This window comes from Cavia porcellus, unplaced genomic scaffold (genome assembly GCF_034190915.1).
Source record: "Cavia porcellus strain 051 isolate PalLab524CR breed Dunkin Hartley unplaced genomic scaffold, mCavPor4.1 scaffold_15, whole genome shotgun sequence".
NCBI classification, from domain to species: Eukaryota; Metazoa; Chordata; class Mammalia; order Rodentia; family Caviidae; genus Cavia; species Cavia porcellus.
The window spans coordinates 34698751-34713827 of NW_026947498.1; the positions used below are offsets into that span (position 1 = coordinate 34698751).

At 34.5% G+C, this 15077-nt stretch overlaps 1 protein-coding gene across 3 annotated transcripts; it reads left to right on the forward strand.

Annotated features, from left to right (window-relative positions):
- Positions 1 to 2860: 2860 nt before the first annotated feature.
- Positions 2861 to 14147, forward strand: CUNH3orf38 (chromosome unknown C3orf38 homolog). 3 transcript variants are annotated; one of them, XM_013151869.3, is made up of 3 exons: positions 2861 to 3048; positions 5443 to 5684; positions 7320 to 14147. In XM_013151869.3, exons 1-3 carry the CDS (start codon positions 2922 to 2924, stop codon positions 7953 to 7955), a joined length of 1005 nt encoding a protein of 334 aa, XP_013007323.1. In that variant the 5' UTR covers positions 2861 to 2921; the 3' UTR covers positions 7956 to 14147. The 3 variants fall into 3 exon arrangements, with proteins under 3 accessions (XP_013007323.1, XP_013007324.1, XP_003469382.2); XM_013151870.3 differs by having other exon boundaries at positions 7323 to 14147; XM_003469334.5 differs by having other exon boundaries at positions 7413 to 14147.
- Positions 14148 to 15077: the final 930 nt, after the last annotated feature.

Below are 15077 nucleotides of genomic sequence, written 5' to 3' on the forward strand. Positions count from 1 at the left end.
TCCACTGATTGTTTTGGTACCACCCTCATCTTGGTAGCCTAGAGTATAAATGGGGCAGAAAGAAGCTGCTAAGGCCCCTTGTTTGCTTTCCTACACTTTGCTCAAGGTGAACTGTTTTTCCTCTGCAATGCTTGTCTGCCATGCTACCCTGCCGTGGAGCCAGCCAATGATGGACCGAAACTTGTACAAACTGAAGTCAAATAAATCTTTCTTCTGTTAACTTTGAGCATCAGGTGTTTTGTCTCAGCAACAAGAAAAGTAACTAAGACATTTGTTATAGAAAAAGCATTTCATGACTTAACAGTCAAGAGACACCTGGCATTTAGAAAGTATGGAAAAATTAGAGGAGTCTTAGCTTAAAGATATAAAGGAGGCACACACTGATGACAAGAATCAGATAGGTCCATTATCAAAACAAGGAACTAGCTTTTATGGCTTTGCTGGATAGGCTGATAGCTGGATATTTCCACTGAGTCTTAACTATAGCATTTTTTTTTTGGCTCCATATTTGAGGGGATTTCTTCTCTGTATAATATAGAATAGAGGCAATTCTCACCCTTAGCTACATCCTGACATTCTCCCTGATGTTACTAAATTGAACCTGGTCTTTGCAGTAAAAGGAGATCAGCAGAGGCAGTATTCCACATATTGTACGAAAAAGGATAGAGAAAAATAGATATACCCATCTCTAATGATTAAAGCCTAAGTCTTTTGTTTCATGATGGTATGTGTACTATTTTATATAGCTGTGCCAAACTCCATGAACTTTCACATGTTCAGCTATCCAAAAGTTCTCTAGACCTTGTCTGAGTTTTTATGGAGACTTCATTGCATAGGCACGATTGAAGAATGGACATCCAGACTGAAATGTGATTGAACCAAATGGGTATGATCTAATAACAGAGTGAATGGAGAAATTCAGCAGGCCTGTTTGCTTAGACATTGACTCCCTGTGCAGCATTCTTCCATGAAGGTTATTAGGACCCTTCTGGTATGAGGAGGCTCCTAAGACCTACTATCAAACATAGGTAGATCAGAAAATTCCTTTATGCCTGGCTCTTAGAAATGCAGGCATTGGGGGTCTGGGGATTTAGCTCAGCGGCATAAGCGCTTGCCTTGCAAGCAGGCAGTAGTGAGTTCGATCGCGGGTACTGATAAGAAGGAAAAAAGGCAAAAAATAAAAAAAAAATAAAAAAAAGAAGAAATGCAGGCAATGAATATACAGTTTTAATGGGAGGTTATATATGAGTGCCTTATTTGAGAAATGCCCTAGAATACTCTTCTGTGATTCACTCCCTCACTTTTTCAATGTCACTTTGAGGAGCCTTTTCTTACAACCTGTGTAAAACAGAACACCCTCTCAATCCTTCTCTTTTCTCTTTCTTAATAGCATCTCCTAGCAGAGAATAGTTTTCTATGTTTCTTATCTGTTTTCGTTTACTGGAATACAAGCCTCAAAGGAACTACATTTATTTCTAATGCAGAAAACAATGCCCAACAAGTAGTTAAGTGCTCAATAATGATAATTTTTAAATGAGTGAACCAATGAAAGAGAGACAAAATCGGGCATGCCTTCCATGTGGTCTCATAACAGTACATATAAGCATTTATATTCTCTTTATTGGCAAAAAGCCTTAAAAATCCTTAATGGAATGTATTATTTCTCAGAATCTTTAATACCTACCATAAAAGGTACTCATCAAAGCTTAATGCAAAATAAAAGTTATTGTTTATGTCTAAATGGTACCTCCAAATAATATTCTTTGACAAGTCAATTTACCTGTGCTTTCAATGCCTTGTTTTGCAGACCATATTTACAGTATATTTTATAATGTATACCATATTTACTCATACTTAGCTCTGATATTAAGAAAGTGTTAAAATTTCTTCACTTGGATATGTAGATTCGTACATTTTAGCTACTAAATGCCAATACTCTAAATGTTAACTCATATAAAACATGGCTTAAAATGGGAGGAGATAGAAACAATGTGTTTAAGCGTGATTCCTGGTCTAGCAGAGCATGACTGTTTCTCTGTATGTGAATTACTGTCATGCTAATAATTATATCCAAAATACATATTCTGCACCTACTGTTCTTGCCCTGCACCCACGAATCCTAGATCCATTTTGAGACAGAAACTTGGCAGACCAAAAATCTAAGGAGCTCGAGAGTCATATTAGTCAGTGGCGTAGTAAACCCCCATAATTGAGAATGCTCCACCTCAAACTGCTCATGACACAGTTTCAACGAGGGCAGTTGGCGACAAGGGGACCGGACTGAGTTTGAGGATTAGGTGGAAGGCGGGCAGGCGTGGAATAAGTGTTTTTTTCTTCCTCTTTTTTTTTCACTTTTCGTGGTATAATGTTAAACCAAAATTTATTTCAATTCGTGTGATTTAAGAATATTAAAACGTCGGCTCACCCAACTCAGAAATCGCACTGACACTCAAGCGCTCCCGGGGCAGCCCACGGGCGGGGTGGTGCGCCCGCCATTGGCTTGCCTCTTAGCATCACGGGAGTTCGCCTGCGCCGGGGCCGCCTCCCGCTTTCCACGCACCTGCGACTGCGCACCCCTCTGGGACGAAGTTTGGAGGAGGAGGGACTCCTGGCGAGTTCACAAATTCGTTTTGTAACTGGCTTTCCGCGGAAGGTCGACATTCTCCGTGGAAACGCGGCTTCTCCCTTAAAGTGAAGTTCGCGGAACTTTGCTCCAAAACAGCCCGGAACCACATAGCCGTAGCACAGCCTTCCCTCATTGATCCGGGCGACCACTTCCGCGTAGGGGTCTGGAATACTTGGGACCCCTCTGCTGCGAACCTCGGGGAAGGCACTTCCGGTGTCTGTTGCCTAGGCAGCGGCCCTGTGGGCCGTAGCAATTTTATTGGCGCGGTCCTCTCCCCCTTTTCCCGGGGGTAGAGATGTCTGGGCTTAGTCAATCTGAGATGGAAGGCTGCCATAACCTGCTCGGCCTACTGGACAACGACGAGATCATGTCCTTGTGCGACACCGTCACCAACCGCCTGGTGCAGCCTAAGGACCGCCAAGGTACCGGGTTGCGGGCGCTTTGGAGTGGAGGGAGTTCGGGGCCCAGCTTGATGAGGCTCCCTCACTCTGGGGCAGAGCCACTATCACCCACTTTGGTGCTGGTGGGCCCGGAAGCGGCACGCAGACGTCGGCTGGTGGTGAGGCCGACAATGGCGCGGCTTCCTCCAGGTTTTATCCTTTTAGTGTTACGGGCAGGTGCTGTTGACACGAGTTGTTCGTCTGACTTCTGGGAGCGGAGTGTTTAGTTTGGTTGCCAGCTTTCCATCGGCCGCGGAGTCAGCTGCTTCAGGCTTGTCAAATTTGGGAAGAGGAGAATTTCATGCACCCTTCGTATCAGGCGCTTAGATAAAAACACCTACTGTGATTAAAGACAGAGGGTTTCAGTTGCGGTCTCTTTAAAGCCCACATTTTTCCGTTACGATTTTCTATATAGAGATACTCTAGGAATCAGATACAGATAAGATAGTCGATTTCAAGGGTCACTAAGTCGGATGTAACTTTTGGGCATTTAAGAAAATCAGTCATTTGTATCTTTGGAAAGTGAGCATTAAAAAGAAAAAAAACTCCTAAAAATTTAGACTTAAAAAGGTTTAGACTTAGATTCTGCAGCATTTATAAATGTTTAATCGCCTCACAGTTACGGTGAATGAATTAAAAAGATTAAAATTTTGGAAATAATTGGCGATGAATCTAAAAGCAAATAAAAAACTGGTCAGTACAAAATTAAAAGATTTGAAGGGACAGTTCAGGAAAAAAAATAAGCAATAAGCACATGAAAAGATACTCAGCCTTTTTAGAAAGCAAAAATCCAAATTGACAAAGCATTTAAAGAAAAAAAAAAGTTCATCTGTTGGCGATTAGGTGAAGCAATTCTGACAACTAATTGAGGAGTATAAATTACAACTACCCCACTGGAAAACAAATTTGACATTGTCTCCTAAAATGAAAGATTAGACACTAACTCTAGACCATTGATGATGAACAAACAGATGGAATGCATGTTACTGTATTTTTCTTTTAAAACAAAAGATGTTAATGTATGACGCGTTTTTGTTTTTGTTTTCCTAAACAAAAGCCCCAGCATTCGGGTTTAAGTTGGGCACTTGTCTCTAAAGGGTTCACCATCACTGCTCCACACTTTGGCTTATCAGGCTTTGAATCCCAGTCCAGTAGTTTGAATGGGCCCAAAGTTGTGCATTTCTAACGCATACCAGGTGATTTGCTCATGGTGCTCACCCTTCTGTGCACTGGCAGACCTGTAAGAGAATATTCAAAGAAACAGAGTGATAGGACAGGCACAACAAAAGACTAAACAAGACCTGCAGTTTCACAACTGTGAACAGGAGTTAACTAGAGCTAAATAGACTTAATACCAAAAACAACACTAAATGAAAAGCTGATTCTGGAAGACTACACGTATAAATGGATTACATTTATAGAACATTTTAAAATGCCATACTAAATATATTGTTTAGAAATAATTATGCTATGCAATTACAAAGAAAAGCAGAAAATACTAAATAATACAGAAGAGAGTAGTTACTCTAAGAGGAATGAGAAGAGAAAGTAATAGTTGTTCTAAGGAATGAGAAGAAAAAGTGAGAGCACTAGGGAGAAGGAAGTAGGGTCTTAAAGATACTACTACAGTGATTTGCTGTCTTATAATCTTTAGGAGATATAGAGGAGTACATTTTATTGCCCTTCTGTATACCTCACACATATAAAAAATCGTTCGTTTGAGTTATGTATTTTTTTTTGAGACAGGGTCTTACTGTGTAGTTTAGGGTGGTCTCAAATGTACTGTGTAGCCCAGGCTGGCTTCAAACTTGTGATCCCTCTGCTTCAGCCTGCCAAGTGCTAGGATTACAGGCATGTATCACTTTGCCTGACTTTATGAATAAAATTTTTAATTAAGAAGAAACAAGTTCTGGTTCTTCACTTTCTAGAGATATGAGTGTTGGTTTCTTGTTTATCTTCAACTTGGAGTATCTATAGATGAGAAAATTGATCCAAAATTCCTTGCTGTCTAAACTACTGTAATTTTACTGGTTTTAAAGAGGTTTTATGTGAATTCAATTCTTGTGGTCTTATTAGAAAAACATTTCTTCTGGCTGGATATCTACTTAAAACACTTATTTTAAAAATTGTGCCAGAATTTTACTATCATGGGAAGTGAAAGAAAGGGGGGGTCTTTTTAGATAAGGATATTTAAGCCATGCAACTAAAAAGCCTACAACCCACTTCCTGTTTTTGTTTTTTTTTTTTTAAATAACCATCCCATTTGCAACAACAGATACCATGATGAGAGTTTACTTTGTGGTAGAATTTCTGCTGACATCGTACCAACTTGTAAATGCCTCATGATTTTTATTAATCATTGTAATGTTCTTCTAGGTGCTATTCGCACAATAATAATGTACAGTCAAAGTGTAGAAGAACTTCTGAGGCGTAGAAAAGTCCATCGAGAAGTCATATTTAAGTACTTGGCAACACAAGGAGTTGTTATACCTCCCTCTACCGAAAAACACAATCTTATCCAACATGCAAAAGAATACTGGGAAAAGTTAGCAAAGCTCAAACTGAAGGAAACATCACAGCCTCTTAGAAAGAAAGAGGACATCCGACTTTTTGAACAGGTAAACAGATCTTATTGTTATATTCTGATTCCTTATTTTGTCTGAAGGTTCGTAGATAATCCTAGATCTGCGGGAGATAATTAATAATATTTGTATCTTATGATTAATTTGTATCTTCACTCCATAACCTTTGCTTCCTTAAAAGAGGAAAGACTTTAAAGCAACTGAGAATAAAACAGTGTTTTCAACATTTAATGATGTATTGATTTATGAGAAAATTTTTTTCTTCCTTTATTATCAAATGAGAACTGTTGGATTTTTGAAAGCAAACTAAACATTACTTTCATTTTAGTTTAGGTTCTAGTTCTCTTATTTTTTTTCCACTTCAAATGACAGTTTGGGGGTAAGAAAAGGGATCTAGGGATGTAGAGAGATAGAAAGTAGGAGAGAAAAGAGAGACATGAAAAGGAACAAGATGCAATTAAATGCGTATGTATGTATATGTACGAATTTCCTGTGATGAGTGTAGTTCTTATTTATTCTTATCATGTACTAATAAAAAGGGAGAAATGAAAGGAGAGCTATTGTAAATGCTTTCACAATTTTAAGATTTCATTACTACCAATAGAAAAATTACATGAGAGAAGGCTGAAATATTTAGCTAGAAAAAATTCCGTGGCAATTTTTTCCAGCCAGCATTGACCGTTGCTATTTTTTTGTGCATTTTTGAATGAGAATTTAAATGTTAACTCATTGAAGATAATTGTTTTGCCTTGACATTAGGAAAGGAGCTAAGTACTTTTTTTCTTAAAGTACAGAAAAGAGAGTGGGCTTTGGACTAATACAGATATTATTTTAAATTAAGGTCAGTGATACAGAAAATATGTGAGATTAGGCAAATAATTTGATCATTCTAAACTTTGTTTTCTTCATTTGTAAAATAATCATAACAGATCTAAGGGTGTAGTTCAGTGGTAGTACAAAGCCCAACACCAAAAAAAAAAAAAAAATTCATAATATCTATGTCATACTGTTAATTGTGAAAAGTTCAAAGTGTGTTTAAAGATGGTAAAAATGTTTATCATAATCTTACCAGAATATAATTTAAAAGCACCAGATTACATCCATTTGAAGCATACAGTTTGAAGGCTGTGACAAATCCTGCGGAAATCAAGAGAAAATGCTTATGTAGTTCACTGTCATTGTTCATGTTGATATTTTAATGGGCCTGGTTAGTTTAAAGCAAATTTGTGCATTTCATCAAAGACTTCACATTTATGGGTATTATATGTATAGTTCCTTCATTACTCTTCTACTTTTCTATTTATTTATTTTTTGTAGAGGCGGGTTCTTTTCATTGCCTGGGTTAGATTTGAACTCAGAGTCAAGCAGTCCTGCCTCATGCCCCCTGATTGCTATAAGTAGTGTGTGTTACTGCACCTAGCTGGGGCCTTATTAACTTTGCTTAGCTAAGATTTAAGATGTTTGACCTGGAAAATTCTAAAATGATTTTTCTCCTTTTGGGAAACAGATTGTCAATATACATGATGTATTCAGTGAGATCACATTTCATTTCTCTTAGCTGTAATCAGTACATTAAAACTTAGTTCCAAAATAAGTTAGATTTAAAAAAAAAAGTAAATGTGAGAGTTATACCTTAGGTTTTTTTTTTTTTTTTTTTTTTTTTTTAATCAGCAGGAAAAAGAAGATAAAAAAGCTGAAAAAGTCGATTTTTGTCACCTAGGAAAAGAATTTTGTCACTGGTTCTTTAAACTTCTCAATTCTCAGAATCCTTTAATGGGACCACCTCAAGACGAATGGGGGCCTCAACACTTCTGGAATGATGTCAAGCTTAGGTTTTATTACCGCACATCAGAGCAAAATGTGATAGACTACCATGGAGCAGATATTGTGAGCCTTCGCTTGCTGTCACTAGTGAAAGAAGAATTTCTTTATCTCAGCCCCAACTTAGATTCCCATGGACTAAAATGGTGCTCTTCTCCCCATGGATTGGTTATGATTGGAGTTGCAGGAACTGTCCACAGAGGAAACACGTGTTTGGGCATTTTTGAACAAATCTTTGGACTTATCCGTTGTCCTTTTGTGGAAAATACTTGGAAAATCAAATTTATCAACCTACGAATCATTGGAGAAAGTTCCCTTGCTCCTGGAACAGTACCAAAACCTGCTGTTACATTTGAACAGAGTGATCTAGAGGCCTTTTATAATGTGACTGCATCATGTGGTAACACTGAAGTAAGCCCTAATATAACGCAGACATTGGACAGTGGGATTGAAGACCAGACCTTACGTAGTGGAAATGAGGCATGAACAAAGAGAACCCAGTTTATCTAACCTGAACCATTGACACTGTATCATCCTAAAAAAATCTTTCTACAGAAGCTCTTCCAAATACATAGTAATTTTTAAGTGATTTCAGATGTGAGAATTGATGTATTTTATTTGAAATACCTTTCTCTACTATACGCGTACATATTATGTGATTATTTGCCTGTTTCTTCCTGAGTTGTAGTAAATGTTTTGAGAACTTACTGCAGTTCATCAAATAAATCCCACTTTAGATGCTGTAGTTAACTGTGTACCTTAGAAAACAAGTGATATTTTCACTATAGTATCATACCACTATCTATACTTCCCATGTGGGAAAGGATTAAGAGTGCTCAAGGCTTCCTTAAATTACTCTTTGGCTTTTATCTAAATCCAGATAATGGATATTTTACAAATGCATCTCCTTTATTCTTTTTTAAAATTTTAAATGTTGTAGAGATATTTAATGTAAACTCAGAGTTTCCATGTTAGAAAACGCAAATGACACTCATGCAACAATCCAATAATTTAGCGGGGGAAGAAAAACTTACTCCTCTTTAAATATTTATGGAAGATTTCTCAAAGTTACTGCCCTTGTCCAAGCTAAATTCTCTGATAATCAACATGTTTTGTATTATTTTGGGCAATGATGACTGTTAATCTTAAAACAGACCTTATTTAGCCTTAAGTTAATAGCAGTATTGAGCTTTTATTTTAACAACATAAAGGAAATACGCTGTTCAAATTTTAATGAGATCCCTATTTCTAACTTTTAAGTGAATTATTATTGTTATTCATGATCGATCTTGACACACATGACTGCCCCTTCCAGGAAAAACCCATGAACTTATAATGTGGGTATACATACATGCATTCCACATTTTAATCTCATTAAGAATTATCTCTAACTTGTGTTACTACGTCTGAGTTACAAGGTTGGATTGATGGTTTACTAAAACAAATACTTCAAAATTTAAATTACTAATAACCCAGCAACTATATGTTCATCCTCGATTTAGTTAAGAAATTTTAATTTATAAAAGTACATTTAGGAATAAAATTCCACCAGAAAGTACAATGATATATACATTAAGTTTTAACGTATGTCATGATCCTTTAGGGAGACTGATACCAATATTGGAAGCAGGAGAAAAACACTCATGTGTTTTGTGTGTTTAATGAGATTCCTCTTATGAGGGATGTAAATTGGTATGTCCAAAAATCAGAAGTTAATAAAGGAAGGAAACCTTTTTTGTCTGTGGAAGAGTAATATATTGTTTAAATTTAATTTGCAATTGTCTTTTGCTTAGTTTTAGACATTTGACAAAAACAGCAAATTTTACTGCTTCTAGTTATAAAGAAAATAACAGTTTGCAAAATAGTTATCCATTGTAATTTTATAATATAGGTAGATCAAAAGTCTTCATCCTATATCTTTGCTTAGTGTGAAATCTGAGATTTATCTTATTTTTAGATTTGAAGTAGGACTGAAAAATAGACATCTTGAGTAAAGGATAAAATTACAAAACATCTCTTTTGTGTTACTGATGTCAAGTGCTGCAGAAATATTACAGATTCTCAGACTGGGTAGGGATTTCCCCTAGTTCTCTTCTATATTGAATTTGTATAAAACTTGGGTTTTATACAAATTCAGTTTCTGCACATAGTTTTAATCAGTTTCTGAAATTTGGAATCTTAAAAAAAATTGATATCTTGATAGATTTAAGACAGTAATGGCAAACCTTTCAGTGCCCAAAGTACAACCCAGAGCCCATTGTTTACAAAGTAACAGCACTGCAATTAAACCTGAATACTGAAGTTTTAATTTAGAAAAAACAACTTCAAACATTAATATCTTTTGTCTTAAAAACAACATGTATCATATGTTCACCCCCACTAAACTATAAGGTTAGCGCTGTTTTATTTTGGGTGACTTCCTGTATCTCGGCACATAGAACCTCATGTTGGAATGGAAGGAAAAAGAAGATTGCATATTGAAAAAAAGCTTTTTTGTTTGATTATTTTCAGTACTGTTTTGTTTTGTTATTTGGTCACATAGTCTACATTTTGAATGTGGATACACAGAAACTTTAAGGCCCTCAAATAATTCGAATTTGGGAGTACTGTACTGGGGATAGTTTTAAGAGCCCTAAGGTTACCCAAAAAAACAGAGGAGATGCTTGAGGAAACAATATTCAGGAAGTAGAACCTGGTTGTGCAGCTTTGAGCTTAACTTAGCCCATGATAATGGAAAAGCAAAATGCAAGCACTGAACTGCTTTATTCACACCCATTAGTTGTTATATTAAGGACATACAGAAACCTAGCTTTAGATCTCTTTTGCTTTGTGTCATTCAACTGACACTTGGAAAATCTGAAATGAAAGAATACAACATTCTACACATAATGTGTAATAATTAGGTGGTCAAACCCTGAAATCACCTGTATTTTTATTTGCCCTAGGCTAATTTGCCATAATTTTAAAAAGGCCTAAATGGTTAAATACATTTTTTAAAAGTTTGCTGATTTAAAAAAGAATTGGAAACTATGTTTTAAACGTGTTTGTTATAGCTAGATAGGTCAGAAAAATGAATGAACACTACTGTAATATTTTTCTTAGATTCTGTCATTTTAGAATTAGATGTTCTTTCCTTCAGTTCCCCCTTTTTTTTCTTTTGTGCTGAGTGGTGAACCAAGGACCTTGTACAAGCTAAGCATGTACTGTACCACTCAGCTACACCCCTGTTTTTTTTAAATTTGGGTTGTGGGGAATAGTCATCAATCTTTTGAAAGACAATTATTGTGTTTTTTCTTATCAGAAGAAATATAACATAGTTTTTTAATATTTTAGTGAGTTCATGGTTTTCCCCAGGGCACATCAGAGTCCTTTATGTCCCATGTTCAAAAAAATTGCTGTAAAATTTCATTTTAGCGGACACTCTTAAAACATATATTTTTCAGTAGAGTACTAAATTGAGAACAACAAATCGTTCACTAGCAAATCTTTTACAATAATTACAGTGTGACATTTGTTTTTCAAACTATGGTAAATGTGAAGACAAAACCTACCAAAATATTTAGAATTTTGACAAGATAAATTTAATGACAAATAATATGCTTTGAAGAAACTTAAGGTTATAAAAAGTATTCAAGAACTTTACAAAAATTTTAAGATTCTTAATTTTACAGTGGTTTTGTATTGGTTATTCTGATGAAGGGTTTTACTTTTTTTTTTTTTTTCTTCAGTGCCAAGAATTGAGCTTAGGACCTTACACTTGATAGGTGATCGCTGTAGCGCTAAGCTCCCTGCCTTGAAGAATTTTAAGAATCCAAACATGTCTTTGGTCTGTATATATGATCTTACCATAAATCACTCCTTCCCATGTCTCCCTACTTCTTGTAACCATTTTTATAGCCTTAATGTTTACCCAGTTTAGACACAGTTGCAGTACTGAGAGATAAGATATTCTGATTGTGGGTTCTCTTCAAGTTTATTGGCCATATATTTACTGTGTACTGTTGTAAGTCACAAAATTAGGACAGTAATGCAAAAATTTAATCCACTTTATAGTTTGAGTTTAGGTTGATTAAGGGAAGGAACTTTTTCTAAGCCCTTTGTGAAAGGATTCATAGAGGACCTTTTATATGACCAGGAAGAAGAAAATTTTATTGGAATTTTAAATAGCAATGAAGCTCTAGCTATATCGTATAAATTTTACCAGTATAAAATACAAGGCATTTGACAGATCACTTTAGTTTTGGCAGGAAATGTTTCCAAACTGTCAGCATGTACTAGGTGCATTTAACTTTCTTTTTCTATTATAATTTTTAGCAGTGGTCTCAGTAAAATGTAGAATGTGACATTTACTCTGAGTTTAATGTGATGTGTGAAACTAGTCAGGACTTTTTTGTATTAGTCTTGAAATAACTGACCTGGAGTTTGATAAATTCTGGAGTTGTAACCTGGAGTTGTAAATTCTATTTCCAGTATTACTTTAAAAATCACTTAGTGAAATTTTTTAGTTTAGTAACTCTTTTTTTTAAAATTTTTTATTTAAAGAGAAAAAAAATAGTAAAAGGGTACAAGTAATAACAGAATTTCAAGAAAAAAATACAGTGAGAAATCACTAGTTAATAGATTACATATTGTCGTCTTAGAAACAGTTGTCCAAATTACAAAATTAAAGCATACAAAGTGGACATTCATACAGTGAGATTGCAGACAGTTCTGTTCAAAGATCCAACAAAAACTCGGTAGTTAGTAACTCTTTATCTCCAGTTTGTAGATACTTTAAATCTCACATACAAAATTAATTTACTTTGGAATTATTAAATGTAAGAATTGAAGGAAATCACCTATTGCCAACTCTATTATTTGTACAAAAAATGGCTGCTGAAGAAAGCCTTATTATTGAAACATTTGGTTTATAGAATTATTGAGGTCTTACTAGGTTTTTGTGAAAATGAAGAAACTAAAGATCCAAAGGTAGGTGGCTAGTGTGCTAACTTCACAGAGTTTTGTTGTAAGGATCACCTCTGACTTGTGGGGTTTTTAATCTTACTTTTAAAATTATAAAGCTGGTGTTATTTCTGGTACTTTCTTTCCAATCTGGTGGCTAGTACTTTATTTTACAATAAACTACAGCTCGGTTTCTTCATGTGTAAAAATCTCTTTCTGAGAGCTATGATTTTTCCTGGTGTTGGAATTGCATACCTTCTTAGAAATTCAATTTTACTTTAAAAGCAATTTTACTTTTAAAGGATCTTACTGAGAAAGTTATTTTCATTATTTTGCTTCCTTGTAAGCAGAGGTCATTGAAAAACATACTTTGTACTCAAAATGTACATGAATACATTTTAAGAATGTGTGAGTAGGATGTGTGTTTCTACCCATGATATGAATGTACTCTACATCATATCTATAATGAAAATGTGAACTTTAAAACATTTTTAATTATTAGAAATTCTAAAACTGTAAACTGATTTTGTTAAACACTTTTTGACTTCTATAGGTGCACAATATATTTTCCAAGTTTTAGTCAAGAAAAATACAAACTGGCTTGACAACCAAATTAAATATTTATCAGTGTAGATGTTGCCCAATTTATGATGAATTAATTTTTAAGCTTTGTAATTCTTTGAAAGCAATACACAATCAGCAGTAACTACCTCAAATTTTTAATTTGGACTCCTCCAGGCTACCAATATAGAGCAACCATTCTGTTACTCACTTTATGTACAGTATTTATTTAATAAATTTCATAAGGTGTTCGACAATATTAGAAAAAAGCTTTGCATTAGATTACTTTGCCCAATTGTAGGCTAGTGTTAGTGTTCTGAGCATGATGGTTTTGAAATACTATTAAGAGTTTATGGTATATTAACTTAATACTATTAAGAGATTATGGTATATTAAATATATTTTGGAGTGAAGATATTTCTGTAAAGTTGAAAAAAGATTAGTAAAATAATCAAATATGGGTATTTGCTTCAAAAAAATAAAGACCAGAAGTTGAAAAATATTTCAGACAGACATTGGATGGCTAAAGATGTAGTTGAGCGGTAGTATGTTTGTCTAGCAACCATGAAGTCATGGTTTCCAACCCCAGAACAAAGAAAAAACAAAAAGACTTTATGGACTAATGGCAGGTTTAGTATAGATTTACTCTGTAGGAAGCATGGACATAGATGATTACTGCTCCTAAACTCATTGGAAATTATTCTAGGAAGTTTAATGAGAACATTTGTCTAGAAAAAGGGAAATTTTGCTGTAGTTGATTAAAATAGATCAGATTTTGGATTATAGAAGCAAGATAACAGAAAATCCCGAGCATTTAAGGACCTTGACCTTGGAACTGTCGGTAGAACAATCATAAAGTTACTGGACATTATTCAGAGAATTAAGAGAAATTCTGTGAATTAAGAGAAATTACAGAATAGGCTATCGTAGTTTTAAGAGCAACTGTATGCTAGAGCAAGATTAAGAAAAACATTGATTTTATATGATGCATCAATGTTTTCTCCTAAACATTCTTTCAACTTGGGAAATACTTGTTGAGCATTTAATATATACCAGGCTTTTGTTGACAGAAAGTACTTGTATTTTCAAATACAAGTTTCTTCTAGTTTCTGATGATACTCTCACTTTGATTTATGTAATTTTTTACTGTTTAATAAAAAGTCTATTTTATTCCAAGTGCTTCTTTGTGATTTCTTATTGATGCTTTTTTTTCTATTTTAACTATTTTCATCTTTTGATGTTTATGTAAAAATGGAGGTTAAATCCTAGCCCTGGACAATATTTCTAAAAGAATGATGATTCTTGGTAGTCTATTAAAGTATTTTGGCAGTATCAAAGGGAATGAAAATGTACAGAAACTTTTTTCTCACATAATTTACATCTATTTTCCAAATATTACACATTTAATTCACAGTTTTCAAATTTTGAAAATAAGGTATTTTTCATAAACATTCCATTAAGTTTAACAATGTTATTCTGTTTTATACACACAGGATGAGGATGGTGCAGCTCAGTTTCACATGAAGCTCATGGTGGTCACCATCACTAAAATTCTTTCCTGTAATGCTCATTGAGTTTTCATTCTATGGTTGATCCTTTTCTAATTCACAGTATTGGCTTCTTATTAAACTAGTACCATATTTCATAAAAATGTAAATAGTGATGCCATAATGTAAATAGTTGAATTTATACAAATAATTGTGTTTAAGAGATTCTTTGAATGTGATGTTATCTAACATCACCAAAAAGAAAAAGAAGGGCGACAATGACTATCTAAAATTATTTTTGTTCTGTAATCCATAGCATATTGTGTGTCAAGTATTTTTATGTTGCCATTAATATTTTTACATTATTTTTAAAGCATGCTGATTTCTCTGAAAAATGAATTTAGTTAGGTAATTATTATTTTTCTCAGTGTTAAGTAATGCATCCTGGTTTAAAATTTGTTATGTGAGATACCTGAATCCAAAATTATGAAAGCATTATCCAAAGTTGTCTTCTTTAAAACCAATATGGAACAGAATGATGGTACACTTTTGTAATCCTGAATGTCCAAGAGGCAAAGCAGGAGGATTTTGCCATAAGTTAAAGGTCAGCCTGTGTATG

Excerpts from the sequence above, each read along its gene's own strand:
- CUNH3orf38 (XM_013151869.3), top strand. The coding sequence starts at position 2,922 with ATGTCTGGGCTTAGTCAATCTGAGATGGAAGGCTGCCATAACCTGCTC. Across the intron at positions 3,049-5,442 it reads GCAGCCTAAGGACCGCCAAG|GTGCTATTCGCACAATAATA; the intron begins GTACCGGGTTGC and ends ATGTTCTTCTAG. Across the intron at positions 5,685-7,319 it reads ACATCCGACTTTTTGAACAG|CAGGAAAAAGAAGATAAAAA; the intron begins GTAAACAGATCT and ends TTTTTTAATCAG.